Source organism: Phasianus colchicus, chromosome 11 (genome assembly GCF_987193195.1).
Source record: "Phasianus colchicus chromosome 11, bPhaCol1.hap1.1, whole genome shotgun sequence".
NCBI lineage: Eukaryota > Metazoa > Chordata > Aves > Galliformes > Phasianidae > Phasianus > Phasianus colchicus.
In genome coordinates this window covers 943,891-965,907 of record NC_143446.1, presented here as the reverse complement: position 1 = coordinate 965,907, position 22,017 = coordinate 943,891, and the positions used below count along the sequence as shown (strand labels likewise).

The 22,017-nt window shown below is 48.3% G+C and overlaps 3 protein-coding genes across 9 annotated transcripts in view; 2 read left to right on the top strand and 1 right to left on the bottom strand.

The window, feature by feature from the left end:
- The first annotated feature begins 28 nt into the window (after positions 1-28).
- MANF (mesencephalic astrocyte derived neurotrophic factor) lies at positions 29-3,871 on the top strand. 5 transcript variants are annotated; one of them, XM_090147885.1, is made up of 6 exons: positions 34-186; positions 608-665; positions 1,238-1,291; positions 1,812-1,939; positions 2,677-2,818; positions 2,944-3,596. In XM_090147885.1, exons 3-6 carry the CDS (start codon positions 1,252-1,254, stop codon positions 3,255-3,257), a joined length of 624 nt encoding a protein of 207 aa, XP_090004011.1. In that variant the 5' UTR covers positions 34-186; positions 608-665; positions 1,238-1,251; the 3' UTR covers positions 3,258-3,596. The 5 variants fall into 5 exon arrangements, with proteins under 5 accessions (XP_031454407.1, XP_090004008.1, XP_090004011.1 ...); XM_090147883.1 differs by having other exon boundaries at positions 1,238-1,340; XM_090147886.1 differs by lacking the exon at positions 1,238-1,291.
- Positions 3,872-4,051: 180 nt separating this feature from the next.
- RBM15B (RNA binding motif protein 15B) lies at positions 4,052-11,894 on the top strand. Its single transcript, XM_031598546.2, has one exon. The coding sequence runs from the start codon at positions 4,177-4,179 to the stop codon at positions 6,904-6,906; it is 2,730 nt and encodes a 909-aa protein (XP_031454406.1). The 5' UTR covers positions 4,052-4,176; the 3' UTR covers positions 6,907-11,894.
- A 600-nt stretch (positions 11,895-12,494) lies between these two features.
- The window catches only part of DCAF1 (DDB1 and CUL4 associated factor 1), a 52,322-nt gene continuing 42,799 nt past the window's right edge, over positions 12,495-22,017 (bottom strand). For all 3 annotated transcript variants that reach the window (XM_031598543.2, XM_031598544.2, XM_090147881.1), the window contains 2 exons: positions 16,324-16,579; positions 12,495-12,763 (listed from right to left, as the gene is read on the bottom strand). In XM_031598543.2, coding sequence (XP_031454403.1) covers positions 12,705-12,763; positions 16,324-16,579 — 315 coding nt within the window. In that variant the 3' untranslated portion in view covers positions 12,495-12,704. The remainder of the gene's footprint in view (positions 12,764-16,323; positions 16,580-22,017) is intronic.

Sequence of the window (22,017 nt, the reverse complement as noted above, 5' to 3'; positions counted from 1 at the left end):
CGGGGGAGCGGGCCAATGGGGGCAGCGGCGGGGGGGAACCGGCGGCGCGCGGGGGCGGTGGCGCCGGTACCGGTGTGGCGGGCGCCGTGCGAGGCGGGATGCGGGCGGCCCACGGGCTCTGGGCGACGCTGGCCCTGCTCCTGCTGCCGGCCGGCAGCCGGGCGCTGCGGGACGGGGAGTGCGAGGGTGAGTGTGGCCGGGCCGGAGGAGGGGCTGCCCCGGGGCACGGCGAGGCGAGGCCGCGCCCGCACGCCGCCGTCGGGGGCCGAGATGCGGGCCGGGCCGCCGAGAGCGGCTCGTGGCGGGGCGCGGGAGTCCCCCCCGCCCGGGCGGGAGGCTGCGGCCGGGCTCCCGAGGCCCGTCCTGTGCCGGCCGCCCCGCCCCGCGCTGCCCGTCCCGAGCCCGCTTCGCTCGCAGAAGTCGCGGTGCGGCTGCGGCAGCTTCGCGCTGGGCTGGATTGAACCCGGGACGGGACGGGACGGCTCGAGGCGGAGCCGGGGAGCTGCGTGGTTCCGCGGTGCCGCCGCTCGGCTCGAGGGAAGCAGGGCGCTCCGCTGTACCGCGGCCGCCGGCGGCACTGCCTGCAGCGTCTCTGTTCTTCCTGAAGGTTTTCACTCGCAGCCAGCGGACATCAGTGTGTGTCTGTGACTGGAGACTGATGTGAGGTAAATGATGGCTTGTGTGCGTAAGAAAAGGCTTTCCCGACCGGCCCGGCTTGTGATTACTGCCAGCTTTGAGTGACGGCAGTCGGCGTTCGGTTGGCTGCAGGCGGTCCCGTTGACGTCCTGCGTCTGCCCGCGTTCTGTGCTCGTGTCCGGAGTTGAACGCAAGTTGATGATGAGACTTGCTGACCCCTTTCCGTTGGGACGCACGCGTGCGCGGAGGGCCGGGCCAGCGGGACAGCTGGGAACCCCCGGCTCCTGCTGCGGGAACTGGTGGGCACACACCTCCAGCGCGGGTGCTGCCGGTGCTTGCAGACCGCTTGTGTGAGCAGCGGGAGTGAAACCCGACTCTGCGAGCTTGCAGGGTCACGCAGTGCTCTGCTGCACGGATCCCGCTGGGTGCTGCAGCTGCCTCCCTCCCTGTGCTGTGCTTCCTCTGGAGCACAATCTGCCCGGCTGTTGCCTGGGGGGCAGCGTGAGGACTGAGCTGTGCTGCCCTTCCCATCGGCAGGGCTTGGCTCTGTCTCTGTCCTCTTTGCTGCTGGTGTGCTGGTGGAAGTTTTGTTATCTTTCAGTCTCTTGGAAACTGATGCAGAAGTTTGTGGAAAATGAGGAGAGAAACGTGCCAAGTGGGTGCATCATGTGATCGTGTTACAGCTTTTTCTCTTGGAAACAACTGTACGCAAGCCCATTACAGACTCTAGTGTATATTTCGTTAGTAATGTGATATCACTGATTATTTAGCTGATTTGCTTCCTCGATGAGTTGGTTTTCAGTCAGAAGTGGTTTTGAAGCCCATAGTCTGACAAGCGGCTTACCAAAGCAGCAAGAATAGGGCATCTAGTTTCTGTTTTTACATCAGCACTGTTTTGTGCCACACCCCCACAGTTGAATCCTGCTGCTCCCTCAGCCCAGCGTGCAGAACTCACTGGACAGTTCCAGAGATCTGCTTTTTCTGATTGTCAGAAACCCACCAAAACTACCAGGGCAGATTGCTGCCTCACGTGTGCTGAAACACCCAAAGTCACGGATTGCTAATGCAGCTTCTAAACAGTCTGTTCTGCAAATCCCTTATTCTGTTACCCTGCTTCTGAGAGCTGCTGTGAGGTTCTTGCAGTGACAGGTAACTCCACCCATCTTCCCTTCCAGTGTGTGTCACCTTCCTGGGGAGGTTCTACCAGAGTCTAAAGGACAACAATGTTGAGTTCACACCCGCCAGTATTGAAAAGGAGCTCATGAAATCCTGCAGAGAGGCAAAAGGCAAAGAGAACCGGTTGGTAAGTAGTCATCAACATTGTCTCTGGAAGAAATAAGTTATAGAACACTTGGCAAACAAGGGGAAATTAGTGCTTCTATGTTTGCATGATGTCCCTCCCTGGGGGCTGTGCTTCCTGGTTCTGTGGACACAGCTGGTCCTGTAATTTTTTGATGTTGCAAGAGGAGACAGAGTATGACCTTGTTGTATGAAGTTCATTTTAAATATACCTATATATCTGTCAACAAAAGTCTTACTGCTGACCTTATTTCTCCCTGTTATCAAAGGGCTTGGGATTACAAAGCTTTTATTTGCTGTACGACTTCCCTGTTAGACTGCATTTGGAGTGTTACATAAACTGTTAAAATGCTTAACTTTTTAGCTGTGTAACTGAGAACTACAGGAAAACTGAACTGCCCTAAGTAAAATCGGGTGAGCTCTCCTAAGAGAACTGCAGAGAGACACCCACAGAAAAAGGGGAGCAGTGCCTCAGAAAGTCTTTTAACAAAGAAAACTTCAGTAATCCAGTTCAAGTTGTTAACAACTTGAGAAGCAGGACAGCAGCAAAGCAGTGCTGAAAAGGGGTTAAGCAGTGTGGGAAGTGACCCTTGGCTCACAGTCAGGCTTGCTTTTGCCCTCCTGTGGCAGTCCCTTGGAAAGTTCTCTAACTGTAAATATTGAACTGCAAAGAGATAGCTAGAAAACCTTTTCAGAAAAATGTTTCCATACATATCCACCTTGCTTTTTTCTTCCCTTCAGTGCTATTATATTGGGGCTACAAGTGATGCAGCCACCAAAATTATTAACGAGGTGTCAAAACCCATGAGTCACCACATCCCCGTGGAAAAGATCTGCGAGAAACTGAAGAAGAAAGACAGTCAGATCTGCGAACTGAAATACGGTGAGTTGCCAGCAGAATGGGAAATGGGTGCACCTTCCTGGGGTACTGAATTATTCTGGGTAAAAGCATGCTGAAGTCAACATGGGTAGTTGCACAAGTTGGGCTGTTGTCTGTGAATATCCTAGACAGCTGTACAGGGCTGCTCAGGAGGGGCTACTGCCTGCTAGAACCACTGCTCGACCTCCCACGTGCCAACAGTGCTGTGCTCAAAGCCCTGTTTGGAATTTGGCCACTAGGACAGCACGCGGTATGCCTGGGCCTGGGATGGTGCCTGTTGAGCTCATGCCAGGGCTGCTGGGCTGTGCTACTGGCATCAGTGGGCGCTGCTTTGTCGCCTGCTCTGGTGCCGGTCTGGGCCGTGCCTCCAGCGCTGCCTCTCACCACCCTCCTTGAACTCACGTTCTGGGGTGCTGTGCTCCTCCCGAGAAGACTGATGTGAAGAAGCCACGGAAGTGCCTTCTGCCTGCTGTTCCCTCTCTGCCCTTACATCCCCTGGAGGCAGCTACCGGGCTGTGGCTGCTGCGCTCCACGTTTCGTGCACTAACGTCCCGTAGCTTCCCAGCCTTCCCATCCAGCCTTCCGCTGCCGTCACCGCTGGCCTCCCCTCCGCGCTGACCCCACCGCCTTTTCCCGTCCCGCGGAGGATGGCCGAAGCGCTGCGGCGAAGCGGGGTTTTGGGGTCACGGCGGAGCTCTGCAGTTCAGCGTCGTTTCTCCCGCCGCGCCGTGACGCCGTCGGAACCGCAAGGCGCTGCGGGCTGAGCGCGGCTCTGCTCTCCCCGCAGACAAACAGATCGACCTAAGCACCGCCGACCTGCGCAAGCTGCGCGTCAAGGAGCTGCGGCGGATCCTCGACGATTGGGGCGAGGCGTGCAAGGGCTGCGCCGAGAAATCCGACTTCATCCGCAGGATCCACGAACTGATGCCCAAGTACGCGCCGAGGGCGGCGGGCGCTCGCGCCGACCTCTGAGGAGGGGCCGCGCGGGGCGGGCGCGGAGACGCTGCGACGGCGCGCGCTGTACGGGGCTTATTAAAGTACCACGGTTCTGCCGGGGGTTGCGTGCGGTGTCACGTGATTGTGCGGCGCGCTCCCGGAGTTCGGGGGAGGGAGAGGGCGGGGCAGCGCCGCGCACGCTCTTTCCGATTGGCCGCCCGGCGTGACGCAGGGCCAGAGGGCGGGAGGCGCTTCCCCTCACGTCGCTGCGCGGCGCCGCCGCGCTTCTGACGCCGCCATGCGGCGGGGCGCGCGGCGATGACGTAGAGCCCGCGCGGCGCGGCGGCCGGAGCCGCCTTCGTTCCCTTTTGTCCAAGATGGCGGCGGCCGCCGGAGGCGTCTCTTGAGCCGCGGGCCCCGGCGCCATGAAGCGCGGCAGCGAACGGGACGCCAGCCCGCCAGGGGCCGGGGGAGGTCGCGCCGCCGCCGCCAAGAGGCCCCGCGAGCGCGAGCGCGAAAGCAGCAGCCGGCGCGGCCTGCACCGCAGCTCGGGCGCCTCCCGCAGCAGCCGGGACAAGTCCACGCCCGGCGGCGGCGGAGGAAGCGGCGGAGGCGGCGGAGGCGGCTCCGGCTCCCGCAGCCACCGCGGCGATGAGCGCGCCGGCGGCGCCGACTCCAACCACCGCCCGGCGGCGAGCGGCTCGGCCTCGGGCGCCCGCGGCCAGGCCGCCCCCTCGTCGTCCTCGTCGTCGTCGTCGTCGTCGTCCCGCGCGCTCGGCGTGCCCAAGGCCAAGGCCCTGCCCGGCGCCGTGGTGGCCCCTTCGCTGCTGCTGGCCGGGCCGCCTCCGGGCGCCGCGCCCTCGCTGCTGCTGGCGCCGCTGGGGGGCTCGGCGGGGCTGTCCGGGGAGCCGCCCGGCTCCTGTGAGTACAAGACGCTGCTGGTGAGCGGGCTGAGCGCGGCCCTGCCCGACCAGCTGCTGGAGGACGGGCTGTTCCGCCTCTTCCAGCGCTTCGCGGGGGGGGGCGCCGGGGACATCAGCGTCAAGCTCTCCCACACGCCCGAGCTCGGCCGCGTCGCCTACGTCAACTTCCGACACCCCGGGGACGCCCGCGACGCCCGCCGGCACGCCCGGGCCCGCCAGCTGCTTCTCTACGACCGGCCGCTCAAGGTGGAGCCCGTGTACCTGCGTGGGGGCCGCAGGAGCCGCACGCCGCCCCCCGCGCCCTCGCCGGAGCCCCTGGGCTACCTGCCGCCCCTCCACGGCGCCTACCAGTACAAGCAGCGGTCGCTTTCACCCGTCACCAGCCCTTTGCTGCGGGAGCCGCGGCCCCGCCACGCGCACGCTGCTGCCGCTGCCTTCGCGCTGGAGGCCGCCGCCATCGGGCTCTCCCGGGAGCGGGAGCGGGCCCTGGATTACTATGGGCTGTATGATGAGCGCGGCCGGCCCTACAGCTACCCCATCGTGGCCGAGGAAGACCTGATGCCGGAGGACGATCAGAGAGCCACCCGCAACCTCTTCATCGGCAACTTGGACCACAACGTCTCAGAGGTGGAGCTGAGACGTGCCTTCGAGAAGTACGGCATCATCGAAGAAGTGGTGATCAAGCGCCCTGCCCGTGGCCAAGGTGGGGCTTACGCTTTCCTCAAGTTCCAAAACTTAGACATGGCGCATCGGGCCAAGGTCGCGATGTCCGGCCGTGTTGTCGGCAGGAACCCTATCAAAATTGGCTACGGTAAAGCCAACCCTACTACCCGGCTGTGGGTAGGTGGTCTTGGCCCCAGTACTTCTCTTGCTGCCCTGGCGAGGGAGTTCGACCGCTTTGGCAGCATCAGGACTATTGACTATGTGAAGGGAGACAGTTTTGCGTATATCCAGTACGAAAGCTTGGATGCTGCCCAGGCCGCCTGTGCGCAGATGAGAGGCTTTCCCTTGGGTGGACCGGAGAGGAGACTTCGTGTGGATTTTGCCAAAGCAGAAGAGACGAGATACCCGCAGCAGTACCAGCCTGCACCTCTCCCTGTGCACTATGAACTGCTTGCTGATGGATATAGCAGACACAGAAGCCTAGAGCAAGACTTGAGGGTGCGAGATAGGACTCCTCCACATCTCCTGTACTCGGACAGAGACAGGAGCTTTGCAGAGGCAGACTGGGCCAGTCCTGCCAAAAACGCTGAACGCAGAAACAACTTGGAGAGCTACAGCCGATCAGTGCGTAGCCGGAGTGGAGAGCGCTGGGCCAGCGACAGTGATCGTGCTGTGCCCAAACTGTGGGAAGAGAGGCGGAAACGACGGAGCCTTTCCAGTGACCGCGGCAGGACTACTCACTCGCCTTACGAGGACAGAAGCAGGACAAAGGCCAGTGGGCCAGCTTTAGACCGCAGCCCTGAGCGGGCTCGCAAAGAGAATCACACTACAGAATCCGGAACTGAGAAAGAGCAGAGTAACTCCCTTCAGAACAATCGTCACACAACTGAGGAGAAACCCCATCGTGAGGCATCCGATGCTCCGCAGCCTAAAAAAAGGGACAGCGAACGCAATCATCGAACTGGTGAATCAGAATCAAAAACTCACGAGGAGCCAAAATCTGAGACCAAAAAGTTAAAGAATTTGTCAGAATACGCTCAGACACTGCAACTTGCTTGGAATGGGCTTCTCGTGCTAAAAAACAGCTGCTTCCCCACATCTATGCATATCCTGGAGGGAGATCTCAGTGTCATCAATGGACTCCTCAAAGACCATTCGTCTGGTGGGAAGCTCACGCAGCTCAAAATCGCTCAGAGACTTCGGCTCGACCAGCCTAAGCTGGATGAAGTGACCCGCCGTATCAAACAAGGCAGCCCCAATGGCTACGCCGTGCTCCTGGCGACGCAGTCTGCCCTGGGCAGCGTGGGGGCCGAGGGGACCTTCCCCGTGGTTGAGCCTGGCTTGCAGCGACGGCTGCTCAGGAATCTGGTCTCCTACTTGAAACAGAAGCAGGCTGCTGGGGTTATCAGCCTGCCCGTGGGAGGAGCGAAGGGCAGAGACAGCACAGGCATGCTTTACGCGTTCCCTCCTTGTGAATTCTCTCAGCAGTACCTCCAGTCAGCACTAAGGACATTGGGGAAGTTGGAAGAAGAACATATGGTGATAGTTATAGTCAAAGACACTGCCTAGCCCACACTGTCTTTTCAGATTCCATGTTTTCTTTGTGTGTCACACAACCCTGTTGTTTTTAAGGCCAATCATTTTGGTGGAGGCTCAGCACACCTCAACCAAAGTGCTAAGATTTTTAGTTTCTAATTAATTTTAATACCATTTAAATAGAGCCCATTTCATTCGTTTTTAATACGTGACACTGTCTGCTGTTGTTCTGTATTTTTATTTTTTAACTGTATGAAAAAGTTGTCAGTAAAGCCTTGTTCACTGATGGATTTCTAAACTTGTGCGCTATCCTGGTTCTTAGGGCCCGGGAGGGCTGCTGCCCTGTGCTGCCCGCTGATGGGGGCCCAGCCCAGGCTCTCAGCTTCCAGCCTACACTTCCTCAGTCTCTTTCTGGTGTCCTGCCAGGTGGGAGGGGAAGAGGGATTTGTCATTGTGCCCTATGGGAGACTGAGAGGTTGGTCTTGCTTTCTTGTTTTTGTCCTGTTTGTTTTTTATTTCACAAATTTAAATCTTGGTGCATTTCAAGGCCAGACTGGATGTGGCTCTGAGCAGCTTAGTCTGGTTGTTGGCGACCCTGCACATAGCAGGGGGTTGAAACTAGATGATCATTGTGGTCCTTTTCAACCCAGGCCATTCTGTGATTCTACGATTTCTGTTGCTACTCCATTTGATGATAGATCCTTTCAAGAAGCAAAACCTGACTGAGAATAGAAATCTTTTTTTATGCACCAAATAATAATAATAATAATTACAGTTGATACTTGGGCAAAAAGTTTGCTAGTAAGGAGTCAATTCTGTACCCAATCTCAACAGAACAGATGAGGCCTGATGCTTCTGGTTTCTGTAAAAAGAGAAATAAATCAAGCAGGAGAAAGAAAAAATTATTGAAGGGGATTATTAGATGCAAACAAACAAATAAGGGGCACCAAGTTGTTTTGTGAACTGTGGGTACCCCTTTTTATAGCCATCATGTTCACTGTCTGAAATCCTTTATTGCAAGATAAACTGCAAAGGTTTTTTTTGTTTGTTTGTTTTTCTTGAAATTTATTTGCAAGCATGCAAAAATATAAACAACTCTGGCTGTCATCTGGAAGCATGGTGTGTTCCCATGAGGAGGCTGTCTGCAGAGCAAGAACAGGAATTTAAGCTGAGGTCCTTCACCGTGTCTGTCTGCAGCATGAGACAGTCGTTCCAGAGAGCCTGGACATGCAGGGCTGGTTTCTCAGTGTCTTGAGGATGTAACTATTTCAACTTTGAGTTAAACTGCACTACTCAGCTTGGGGATTTTGTATTTTTTAAAATCACGCCTCCAGATTTCAGGAGGCTTACAGGAAATTGTGTGGCATTAAAAGCACTACATTTTGAACTTTCTCTTTAGATTTGCAGGGATTTTTTTGGTTTTGTTTTTGGTTGTTTGGTTGTTTGCTGAAGCTTTGGTGGTAAGCAAGTGAATAAAATCCTGGCAGAGCCAGAACCAGGGTCCTCCTGACAGCGGTCTCTGAGCAAGCAGACTCACCTGCTGCCAAAGGCACTTCAGAGCTGTGCTCTCAGGTGAGCGGTGGTCAAACCCTATACAGTCAGGACTGTAACTCAGCTTAAAGTGTGTTCATGAGGGCATATTTCACTTCAGTGTCTGTAGCCCGTAAAATATAACTCTGTACTATGGGCCTGAAAGCAGTGACAAGGTTCCCAGGCACTGAGCAGGTTTGCAGTGCAGCAGAGCTGCAGGGCACAGGGTAGGTGGCTTGCTCCTGATGTTACATGGTTACAAGGATGTTGACTTTTCACCTCGTGACCTAGTCCTCACCCCTGTTGTAATGTAGACAGTGCCAAATGTCAGTAAGTAAGTGTAACCTCTAAGTGTCACCTGAAACCAAGTGCTATTAAATGCCCCTTATGGCCAGAGTCAGTGTGACCAGAGGTTTTTGTTAGGGAGCACCCTATGTGGTGGCCATGTCCCCACTGTCACAGCAGTTTGCGATAGGGCCCCAGCAAGTGCCTGATGGCTCCTGGTATGGCAAAAGCTGCACATCTCTGATAACAGAGCCAAGGAACCAGTACAGATACTGAATCTTCCACTTTCCTTTTGAGACAAGTAAATAATAGCATAGGGTTTGGGCTGTTTCATAAGTTGGGCAGAAGGGAACCTTATGAGATTCAGCAAGGGCAAGTGCAGGTCCTACACTTCAGGAGGGGCTGAGCTGTGCACAGAAGGACCTGGGGCTCCTGGGGGGCAGCAGGTTGGCCATGAGCCAGCAATATGCCCAGGTGGCCAAGAAGGCCAATGGTACCTGGGAGCGCGTTACAAAGAGTGTGGCCAGCAGGGTAAGGGAGGTGATCCTCCCCTCTGCTGTGCCCTGATGAGGCCACAGCTGGAGTGCTGCATCCAGGTCTGGGCTCCTCAGTGCACAAAAGACAGGGAACTGCTGTAGAGTCCAGCAGAGAGTGACAACGATGGTTAAGGGACTGGAGCAACTCCCTTGTGAGGAAACACTGAGAGGCCCAGGGGCTGGTCAACCTGGAGAAGGCTGAGAGATGTTATCAATGCCTGTAAATACCTAATGGGTAGAAGTCAAGCAGATGAAGCCAAGTTCTTTTTGGCGGTGCCCAATAATCAGACAAGGAGCAATGGGCACAAAGTGGAACAAAGGAAGTTCTAGACAAACATGAGAAAAGTTTTTTCCGGGGCAGCACTGGAACAGGCTGCCCAAAGAGTCTGTGGAGTCTCCTCCTCTGAAGATATTCAGGAGTCACCTAAATGCTTCCCTGTTCATCCTGCTATAGGGAACCTGCTCTATCAGAGGGTTGTTATCAGGCGGTTGTACTGGGGGATCTGTAAGCGTCCTTTCCACCCCCTGCTAGACTTGAGCTTCCCAGCCAGAGAGCCACAGTCATGGCTGGACTGGCTGGGCTGCACCATGTGCAACATGAGTGTCTCATGGTTGTACACTTGTTGCAGTAAGGTAATGCAATAGGGCTGTGTATGTGGGAGGAGGGGAGGCAGGGTGGTCCAAGAGCATTAGTATTCAGACTGAATGGCATCTTTTTTAACACCTATCCAGAAAATACCCTGGCTTACACCACTGCTTCTAACATCAATGATTTGCTGTCTTTTTTTAATCCTAAAGTACCATGGCCAAGCTTTAGCTTCTGGCCCCATCACTCCATTTGCTGTGCTGCAGATGTGTGCTCAACTGCCCTGCACTGCAGCAGAGGGAGGCTGAGATATGTCCTTGGGCTGGGTCAGTGTGTGTGACAGCAGAGGCTGAGGCTCAACCTGGCCTTAGAGAAGCAGGACACACACACATCAAGGCCAAGCACAGCCCAGCACACACCCCAAGCCCCACGTGGTGGCAGTGAACCAGCCACTGTCACTTCAGCTGCCGTTGGCTCTATTCACTAGAGGTAGATGGGGTAGGGGAGGATGGTGGAAGGGGAAGATTGCATTTGTACTTACAGTGGCCCAGTTTCAAGGCAAATTTTATAAATAGGAGCATTGCCTGTTAGGTATTTCATTTCTGTCTCCTAAGAATAGTTGACAAACTGCTGCAAGGTAGCAACAGATGCAGATAGTTACAACTGTCGTCTATGCCAGAACAATATGCACAGCTGGCACAACATCTCCTCTCAGTAGTAGTAGAGCTTCATATTTTTTTTCCCTCTCCTCCTGAGCAGCACATTTTTAAAGTAAAGTTGTACAAGATGTGTTTTGGTAAGGTAGAGGCTGACTTGCACAGTTGATGGAGGGCAGATCCTGTTTTCAACTCCCTGTCTAACCAAAACTTTGCTCCAATAACTAGTCTTAAATGCTGTAATAATCACAACTTGTTCACCCTTATAGGCGCTGTTGCAACTGTACATTAAAAGCTGCAGCAGAACTCTATATTTTCAATTATTTATGAGCATTCCTGGGTAAGTGCATTAGGCAGATGCAATGCTGGAAGAAAAGCTGTCCTTTCTCTGGGTTAAAAAGAAGGTTGTTCTTCTTCAAACAATTAATCCTTCAGCCTTTGTTGAAATGAGCACTGTTTATTGTGGAAAACTTCATGTACCATTAAGGAGGGAGAAGCCTCCAGCTTCCTGCTCTGCCTCAAACCCTATTCTGAAAGTGGCCAAAACAGGGAAAAGGTAAGAAGTTGAGTGGATATTCTCTGAACACTTGAGCATAAGAATGCATTTAAGTGGCCTTGTCCAAGCAAGTGAAAAGTACACTTACCTTTCAGTTTCAACTCACAGCAGTAAGCTGTAGATGAGTGTTTAACTGTGCAGCACACAACTGAATTTTTTCCCCCCTTTACAAAGGACAGAGTCCATTGTCATGTATAAGCAGGAGCACCTTATTTGCCTTCCACCTGTATAGCCAGAAGGGAATCCACCTGATGCCAAACCACATGTGAATCAGGAGTCCATGGCAGCTGCTGCCTTCTGACAGACAGCAGCAAGGCACTGAGCTCCCTGCCCTTCTTGCAACTGAGCTGCAGACTGGATATTCTGGTGCACCTTCAAAGGACATCAGCAGCACTCCCTGCTCACATAGCAGGCAGCAAAAATGCTGTGCTGCTTGAAACTTCCGCAGAAAATTCAAGGCTGGCAGGCAAACTGACATGGCAGATTTGAAACCATGGGCAAGATGTCTCGCAGGTCCTGTAGGTCTAGGAGTCCTTACAGACCAGAGCAGTGGGTGGAGCCTGTGCCCTCTGAAATCTCACCTCTTGTTTACTCTGCCCTTTATTGCAGCTGGGCCAGTAGCTACACCTAGCTGCTCTCCTGCACAGGGCCACATTCTGCTGCTAGGCAGAGCACTGCTTCTGTATGGGTGGCAGAGGAATGCATGGCAACAGCTCAAGGCCATAGACAGAGACAGGACTTGTATTTGATTTTTTAATAAATACACTTTACATTAAAGAAAAAAGGCCTTCAATTTTGCAGTTTCCACACAGAGGGCAAAAAGGGAAGAAAAAAAAGATTAAAAAACCACAAAGGGTAAAGGGCGGGGGGGGGGAAAGAGAGCTCAAACTTGAATCCCAGATTCCCACATCCTCAGAAACACTAGGCTCCCATTAGGGCAAGCCAGACTTTTCATCAGTCTCCCAGAAAGCTGGTATCACAGCGAGGATCTCCGCTTTATACAGCCTGTTCATTCAGTTACCAAACACCCCCAGAACCCTTCTCTGGAGGCCCACTTTATCTGAAACACAGAGACCTTGCAGGCAGTAACACTTGTTGTGTTTTTAAAAAATAAAATCATATTTAAAATAAAGATATTCTCATTCCTCAACAATTTTAGAAACAACAATCCTCTTATTTCATTTAGTAGTTGCATAAAAATGCCTCTCTTTAAATTTTAAACAATTTGTTTCCCCCCAAACCTACCCCACGGTAATAACATACTACAGGAATACAAAGTTCATCAGTTCATTCCCTCTTCACTATAACACCTGCCTTTTTTTTTTTTTTAATATAAAACTATTTCTGTTCTTTAGGAAAGAACTTTATACAAAGAAAATATACTGTGAAATATCTTCAGAAGTTCCCTTGACGAGGAGAGTCATTTCAGCCTAAAATAAAAAATAAAAAAAAAAGGCAGAGAGAAAAGAGGCCTAACCCCAGGTCTCTTTATTGAAGAGCTTCAGACTTTGCTCTGAGCCTCAAACTGACTCAAACCAACACAGTGGATGAGCTGAAGTTCCTCAGGTTTTTCCAGGAGGAAAAGGGTTGGGATGCTCAGAATCCATTTCCAATTTGGTCTCTGGTCTTCTGCTGGGAAGGGAGTGTTTCCTCCTGGCAACACCCCACCTAACACTCGCTCCTCACTCGTTCAGAGTCAAGATTATGTCATCTTCCAAGTCGGAGTTATCGGAGCTGTCAGCTGAAAAGGAAACACGTAGGTTATGTTCAACCAGCAGTCAGCAGGGCAGCTAAGCAAGGCACTAACTCATAAGAAATGGCCACCAGCTGCTTGGGACCAGCAGCACCTCAGCAACGAGGAAGGCAGCCAGCCCTGTTAATGCATTTAAAATCAACCAAAGGCAATTAGCAAATCTGCACCAGAGCTTTTTCCTCCCTGTTAAAGTAGAGGGAAGAGGACAGCAGCAGCTCTAGCAAGTGCAGTTTCTATTAGCTGGCAGTATTTTCTCATGACAAGACAGAAGTGTGCCAGGAGGAAGTTACCTGCACACGAGCTGCCTGCACAACTTAGTGTGCCCATCTAAAAGCCATCGTGCTGCGCCCACCCCACAGCTCTTTGTGCATGGGGCTGGACAGTCATTTCTTACAGCTGTCATTTCAAAGCAAGTTTGACAATTCCACCAATCCAGTGTGGTTGAACATGGCCTCTGTATAATGTTCATGGGGCTAATTCATTACACAGGAAGCTGGATCCAGACTTCTTCAGCGCTAGGTTCCTATTGGTCTGACAGTCCTGGCAGCACAGAACAGCGGGAGACCTCCCCTCAGAGGAGAAGCAATCTATGCACTCAAAACTAGCACCTTCCTCTAGCAGCCTAAAGGTTACCATAAATTCATTTAACTACATGATGCTCACTAACAGTGACCCATAGCGTATTTCTGAACATTGTGTCTTTGCTGGTATTTCTTCCCTGTGGTACAGGATGAGAGCATGAAAGGACTTGCCAAAAGCAGTCACACACACACACTTGCTTTTTAATAGAAAATCTCCCCTTCCTCAGTTGTACAAGAGGGAAGCAGCAGTAGCTCTGTCAGCAAGGAAACCTCCTGCCTTACCTTGGAGATGACAATGGTTCTTTCTCCTATGTAAATTCATTGGATGCTGCAGTTAACTAGGTGTTAAAAACAGTTAAGAAAAAAAAAGACACCAAGACTTCCTTTTAGCCATCACTATACTGGATCTGTAAAATGTCTGTTAAGGTAAGCAAGGCTTGCTGGAACATTCAACCTTCTCAGATGATATCCTTAAGGAAAAAAAAAAACCACAGGCAAGCACCAGAGGGCACAAACCCTTTTCCCCAACCCTCTTCTCTGAGAAAGCTTCTAAGAAGGAAGAGAAAAACTGAATGCCCAAATTGAAGATAAAGTTATGCTACACCACTCTGGCAATCTGTATGGACAGCTGACTGCTGGAATATCCTGCACACTTCTTCCCCAGGCCTACCAGAGGACTTTACAGGAAGCTTGTCTTTCTGATTAAGAATTACTTGGAAATAAGCTGATCTTTCTGGCCTCAATTCCCCAGGTCTCTGATGCACCCAGTACTGGAGCCATACTCATTCATGAGTGTGCTATTTCCCCATGAAGAAGAGGGAAAAGGAGCAATTACTTCTGAACTGCTTAAAGAAGCTCCAAGGAAAGTACAGACTGCCCAGGAACCTGTACTGCTAAGAAGTGGGGCAAGTAACTACAGCTGCAGCACAGCTGCAGCCCCCTCATACCCCTCCTCATACTGCCAGGTGCTTTTCACTGTGACCACTGTGCTTTTCTAGTCTCACCTTCCAGCATGCTGACCATGAACTGAAGGGTGACCTGTGCTCCCAGAACAGTTACAGCAACACAAAGAGAGCTAGTAAACACCAGTAGCCACACTTACGCAGTAAGAGGCTGAGAAGTCCAAGGGAAATAATAATCCAGAAGCTCTGGAGAAGAAAAGCAGCAGAAAAAGTTGCTCTTATATAACACCAGAGGAAAGCTTTAAAGAGGGACTTCCTAGCTCCTTATGCTCCAGTCCACCATATAACCTTACAGATATAAAGCTCAAAACTAAAAAGTAAACCTGATTGCACTTAACTGCTTGGAAGAAGTTTGTAAGACCTGCCTGAAAATTGCCATTTCAGATTATAGAAGGAACTGATGAAACAAAGTCAGCCATGCTGATGCAAGGCATCACCGCAGATACTTGAATTCAGCACATTCCAAGGTGATTCCTGTCCTGGACATGGAAGAAGAATGTGGGATTCTTATCTATCATACATATATGCCATGTCAACTTCAAAAGAGACAAACCTCCTTGCCCAGGAACAAGTTTCTGAGCACAGTGCACAAATTGCTTTGGGCAAGATAAACGGACCTACTCAACTCAAAGCGATAAACAGTGGAGAAGCAAAACAAATTCATACTTTAGGAGTTTCTCTATGGACTGTTGCTGAAAAGGAAGCAATCTCTTCTAAGTCATTAGGAAAGAAAGCTGCTCACTTCCATTTCAGTTGTTCTTTGAACTATTTATTTTGAAGCACACTTATTTAGGGAGATTCAACCAAAATAGACAAAAACAGGGAGCTCTGCTGCAATACCAAATCCCAAATGGCTCTATCCATTAACAACATACACACGTGGACATTTTGCAATCTGCAGTGCTTTGCAAAGCACTGAAGTAACTGTTAGGTAGCATTCAGTTTTGTTATGGGAATAGCTATTGAAATTACTGCCCTAACTGCCGCTCTGCTCTGCTCCTGGACAACTCAAGTTCGAGCATTTTGAGAGCTCTCTTAACAATACTGAGCCATGCATCCTCTGCCAAAACTGAAGTGGAGTTGTATCAGCATTAACATGTCAGCTAATGAGATGGGCAGAAATTACATGCAACCCCAAAATGGGGAAGTGCAATACTCTATTAATGAATTTAAGCTATGGAAGTGTCCAGTGTGATCTTCTGTACTATATCTACCATGAGAATGCCTTATCACGTCACACTAATTACTTATCCCTATCAGCCTCTTAAGCTAAGGGCTTATATCTATTTCACACCTTGGAACTCAAAAAGATTTAGTTTGGGGAAAAAAAAAAAGAACAGAATCTGGTGGCACGAATCCCAAGCCTGATGCTACAACTCACCTTCTTTTTCTTGTAAGCCTTTTTCCAAACTGAAATGCTAGATAAAGAGTTTAGACCTTTCTTTCTTACACTCACAGTCTCTGTTAATTTTTCAAGTCTCTGTATCTATGCCAGAAAAAGAGAAGAATTTCAATTTTATCTCAAAAGGTATGTTAGTAGCAGAAAAAAGGATGCAAAGTAAGAAATGACATATTGACTTCACACTTTAAGCAACTGCAGAAGAGAAAGAAGACTTCACTGTCCTTACAGGCGCAAATAAGGTAGAGAAGTGAAGTGACAGGTTCAACCAGAGACCCCTCAAAGGGCAGGACAAGCAAGCAATCAGACATGGCTTCTCCCATGTTGTTTCCTGGCCCACCTTTAAGATTTCACACACACAGCTGGGAACTCTAAAAGAAAGGAAATACCTTCCTTTCCAGAACTCACTGAGTTTCTCTCTCAGATAACAGTTGTTTTTACTGACAGACAGCTATGAGAGGCTATGGGTGAACAAGCATGATGTACTGTGCCTTACATACCAGCAAGGGAAAAAGTCAGCTAAGTCCAGTTAGATCTGCATGTTTATCATGACATTAAATAGAAGTCAAAGTCACCTGTGGTTACCAAGCTGGTAAAGGTACTTACTATCTCCAAGAATCAGCTCAACTTCCTCATCAGCATCAGAGTCTTCATCTTCACCCTCATCACCCTCTTCCAGGAGGTTGGCAAGTTCCTCATCATCGGAGGGCGAAAAGTCATTTTCTCCATCCTCACCAGCATTTTCATTGTTCTCATCCTCCTCCAACTCAGCCTCCAGCAGCTGGTCTGTATCTAGTTCATCAAGGTCATCTGTATCATCATCATCTTCATCATCATCTTCTTCCTCTTGCTCTTCTTCCTCCTACAAAAACAAAATCAGTCCATTGTGGGCATGAAAACAAATGCAAAATGGAGTAGGAACAATTGAAAAAAGCACACCTATAGATTCTACTTCTCCCCACATCCAGAGATCACCTATTATCACATACAAACACTTTCTCTTTACAAGTACCGAATACTACACATGCTGGATCATTAGCAGGCTTGCAGAGTTTGACCTGCAAAAGGTTAGTGCAACATGGATACCACTGGGTCAAGCTCCTCTCCAATACTGCCATCAACACATCACCATAATGCAGTCTTGAGAAGGACAAGCAGTAAAACCCAGTAATCCATAGCTTTGTTGCTAGTCTTGTGCAAAGTGCTTTAGTTTCAAGTGGGTAAGAACTTCCTCTTTGCATCAAATAGCATGCAGCATGGATGTTCAGTCTCTCATCCTGATTTAGATGAGATGCAAAATGTAGCAAAAGATACTATCAGCCTATACCAATCCCAGAACCACCCAGATGAAGATGCTAGACTTGCCCAAAGCAGTTCAAAATGTTCATCTTTGGCATTTATCTGCAGATCGAGAGCTTTTTTTTTTTTCTTCTAAGTCATAAGAATTTGCATTCAATAAAGCAACTGAATTCTGATTGTACAGACCAAACACATAAATTCACAACTAGCTGAAAAAGCTGAGTGGGAAGAAGTCATTACAATCCTATCATTCTTCCAGACAAACGAGAGGTTGAGTGTGCCATTACAGGTTGAGCTCCAGGAAGCCTCCAAGACTCAAGGAAAGGGTTCAATAAATGTGCACATCTCCTCGAAGTATTTTCCTCTAACAGAATGTCCTCATGTGGCAGGAAAGCAGTTCTCAAGTCTTAAATGCCCCTTTGCTTGGGGAGAGAGCACATTGTGAGAACTATGAAGCAGTTAAGGTAGATAATTAACAATTTACTGCAAGAGTTAGCTTGGTCTTCAAGTTCACTACACTCACACTGTTGCTTTAACTACTACATTTTCAGATCCATAAAGCAAAAAAGAAAAAGCCCTTACTTTCACAGCCACCACTCAACCTACTTTTTCTTCAGTCAGTGCTATAGGAAAAAAAACACAACTACCACACATCCAACATCTGTCATAAGCAAAAGAAACAAGGAATGTCAAAAAGCATGGGCATGTTCTATCGTCTCTCCCCTTGCAAAAGACAGCCAAGTCCCTTCTACTGACCTGAGGTGCCTGTTCAAAACAGAGATTACAGAACAAAAATAGCAGTTTACTCCACATTCCTTCTGAAGGAGTTTACATAAAAGTGAGGTTATGGCAGCCTGTGTGAAGGCCTTATTTTTGGCAACTGAAAACTTCACTGTGAGTCAATGAATTCTCAGAAGCATGTTGCTTTTGGAATTGCGTACATACACGCTGGGAGTGAGAATATCTTGCAGTTCACTGTTTTAAACTGCAGTGCTGTATTAAGCACAATTTTCCTCCTTTCTAGTGAAATACATGGAACTAAACATAAAAACCTTAACTTCTGGTTTTGTTCTATGTAGCATAAGCATATGTCTAAATGTCTAGAACTTTATTACTCTACTGAGAATTTAAATTCTGATTAAAAACTGAAAAGACAAGGGAGTTTGTTTTCTTTTTTCAGCCTCTAAAAAAAAGAAACCCTGAATCTGCAAAGGACTGAATCAATTCATCTTCAAAGTTCAGAAAAAAAATGAACATCAGTATCTAGAGACAGACAAAAAATTATAGACATTAAGAAAAAGCAATATGGTCGATGAGATTCATTTAAAGTTTGTGTAGTGAAAGCCTAAAGGATTCTGAAAAAGTGTCACATCAGCATTGTCATTCAAGCTTTAGGCAAGACATACATAGTAATATCATAATTTAACTACAGAATGAAGTAACATTTGTATGAAACTAAAGATTTATTTTGGCTATAGAATTACCGAGAAAGGATATATTTAGCTACAAATTAACTTTGAAGGATCGTATCAACCAATGAGGAAAAATCCCTTACGAAAATACAAATAGGAACAGAATGCTTGACAACTGAAATCAATGCCGCCTTCTTTCCAGTTTAAATTACTTAATCTGAAGCACACACTCAGAATCCATCCACACTCACTCAAAAATCACTTAAGAAAAAAAATAATATAATCTTAATGGTAAAGCAGAACCAGAAAATAATGTGAAAGCCATGCTACAGGAAGTCATGTCTGCGTGTGTGACAGAAAGAGTGCTACATAACATGCTCACTGCAGATTATTTCTGAGCTGAATGCCACAGATCACCGTTCAAGAGGAGTGAACCTACACTTAGTCAAGTTTTAACAGACACAAACAGGAGCCAGGAAGCTGTGCTGCTTCTGTTAAGTAACAGCCAGATTAACCCTGCATTAGTTTCTCAGCGATCTCCAAGCTCAAACCTGCAGATGTACAGTGATACTCCAAGGCTGGAACACAAGCTTTGTACAAGGTGATCCATTTCTCAGTAAAGCACACTGACCTTCTGCACCCAAATGCGAGCCGTAGGACATACAGCTGAGGAAGACTTCACCTTGTACTTCCTCACACCCAACACTACCATCTGTAAGTGACACTCAGTCTACTGATGGATAATGAGGCTGCAGCCTCATCAAATACCACAACTGTCTCACACATAGGATCCCCACACAGATAAATATGGTATGCCTTCACTGATGACTTGTACATGCATACTAGCAAAGAACAGTGAAAAAGCCTTGTGCAATGTCACAAGGAAGATAGGACAGTCATTCCAAATCACATCTGAATTTGTGATGGAGAAATCTGCAAAGGATGCCCCTACCTCATTAGAGCCCATTAGCTCCCAAGAGCCTTGGGCAAAGGCACAGGTGCTGCTGGACAGAAAAAACAGCACACACACCTGCGCAAAGCAAGCACCTGTACTCCATGGCACACAGGAATCAGCATACACCACATTACTAAAAACAAACAAAAAAAACCAGAAACCACCACCACCACCACCAGATCAAGGAACTGTTTTAGCCATCACTAACTCCTCTAGATGCCTGAAAATATCCCTCAGGTTTGGGTTCTTTGTAAAAGCTGCTGAGCTCAGAACTAGAAACATTCCTGTAGTCCTCACATCCTCCTCTGCTTCTTTAGAGAATATTCTCTCCCCCTCAACAGGCATCACTTAAGAGCTGCCAGTTATCTTAATCTTTCCAGATAGTGCAAGTATTGTAGAATCAAACTGATCATCTTATATCTTTCCCTCCAGAAAAGATTTTACCTTGCTAGCAGCACTCTGTCTGGTATCTGTGGGACTGCTCTGCTGCAAGGTGACCTGTTATTACAATACAGGCATACCAGGACACATCAGGCTTACTTAACACTCCCAGCCTGAGGCTACCATAGAGAAAGGAAGATGTAATGCTCCCTTTTAAGTGGAGAGGTAACATCAGAGGGACATGATGGAGCCCAGCTTCGCTACCTGTTTTAGTTACAATGATTCTGGTGCACTACTTGCTTGTAAATACTTAAGGATTAAATTAAGGGGGCTTTACCTTAATAGTTAGATGCAAGGAGCGGCACAGTTTAGACTACAGTACCCAGTGATCTCTACTGAGACTCACATTCATAATTATATATTCTATTAGAATTAGGGTTTATAGATGTATACCTATAGAGTATACAAATTACATGTATATTATACAGGTAATACGCATGTGTATATATCTAAAAATACACATACGTAAAACAGTGATTATAAATACTAGGATTTTTCAGTGTAACTTTCACAATATCATACCAGTGATACTCCACTTAATGGTCAGCATATAGAAATGTCACCACATAAAAGCTGCAGTGCAGAAGTCACTACAGTATCCATGCACCTGGATGGCTAACTCCTTCTATTCTTCATGAACAAAGAATAACAATTATAATCAAAGAATGATAATTTAATAAACACCCACTCTATTTCATGCACAACAAGGCTACCTTCCTTGCCCTACTTCTCTGTATAAATACTTGCAGTGATGTCTTCACTCCCACAAAACACAAAGACTTCAAAAATAAAGCAATAAATACAAAGCTGACAATGTAAAGTGAACAAAAGACCAACAAAACAGAAGAATTACAAGGGGATGAAAAGAGGAATGATTCACCTTTCATACAGAATAACTATCCACAGATAAGTAGAATGCCTCCAAAGGGACAAGGCCCCTGTTTAAAACTGTCTCACTGAATTAATTTGAAAAAAAATTAACAGAGATGAACTTAAGCTGAAAAATATATCTAAACAAAGGGTTCATATGTTTATCTTGAAGTCTTAAGAAGATATCTCATTTTTGTATAATGTTATCAGTTACATGTGTTATACAAGTATAAACAATGCAGGAACTATCTGTTCTTCTAGGGCAGCTCAATCCAGAAGCACGTTGTGCCACATAGGGAGATCTCTCAACACTCACTGGCTCACCAAAATTCACTTGTTCACTCACACGGTACCAAATAAATCACATAACACAGTCTATGCCTCTCAAACTACTTCAAAGATGATTTAAGATAGCAGCAGTGATTTATATCAGCTCTTGAACTTGCCTACCACACAGGCAGACTTACAGAGCTGTACAAGAAAAGCTAGGTATCTTAGAGAATCAGATAGGTCAGTTACATTGCAAAGGATCTCTCAAGATACCTGGAAGCAAACTACTGGTAACTTAATTCTACTATCTAGTTTACGTAAATATTTAGAAAGCCCAGTAGGTTCAGTTCAATTGATTCATTGTTTATAGTTACAGGACATCCTCTAAAGCAATGGCATAAATGGGAGAGGCAGCTCTGTAGCAAGAAATGCCCATTGTCAAGAATTCATATCCAGCTCACAGCTCAGTAAGCAACTTTTGGTCTGGTTCAAGCTCTGTGTATTTACTTGAATATTGTTCAAGTCTGCTTGCAGATTCATTTGCATGCATTTCACTTCACAGACCCTCACCTCCACCACAGACTGTCTTACTGTTCTCCTTCACCCATTCATTTTGCACATAAACTTACTAAATTGTCTTTTTGAGTAGTACAGGTTATTGATACTTAACATACTTACTGCTGCTCATCTCTCAACAGAAGGCTCAGGAAAACCTCCATCTTTCACTTGTTTAAACACTGATGCAAAATACACATTAACTAGTGTCCTGGTTTTATCAGCATTCCATATGATGACATCATGCAGCAAGTTGGGTGCTGGAGCACAGAGCACTGTGGAGCTGTACTTCCTGGTCCTGCGTTTCTAGCAGTCTCACACGAGTTCTGGCTCTTCAAGAGGAAAGTACACTGAGAAGGGACAAACTACAGCTCCCAGGGGCCTTCAACACTCCTGATTCTGGGTGATGCGAGTGGACCATTCTCTTTGCTTCCAGTCAGCACATTTAGCAGCACAGTCAGAAAATCCTTCTCTCCCACGTGCTCAATTTATTACCTG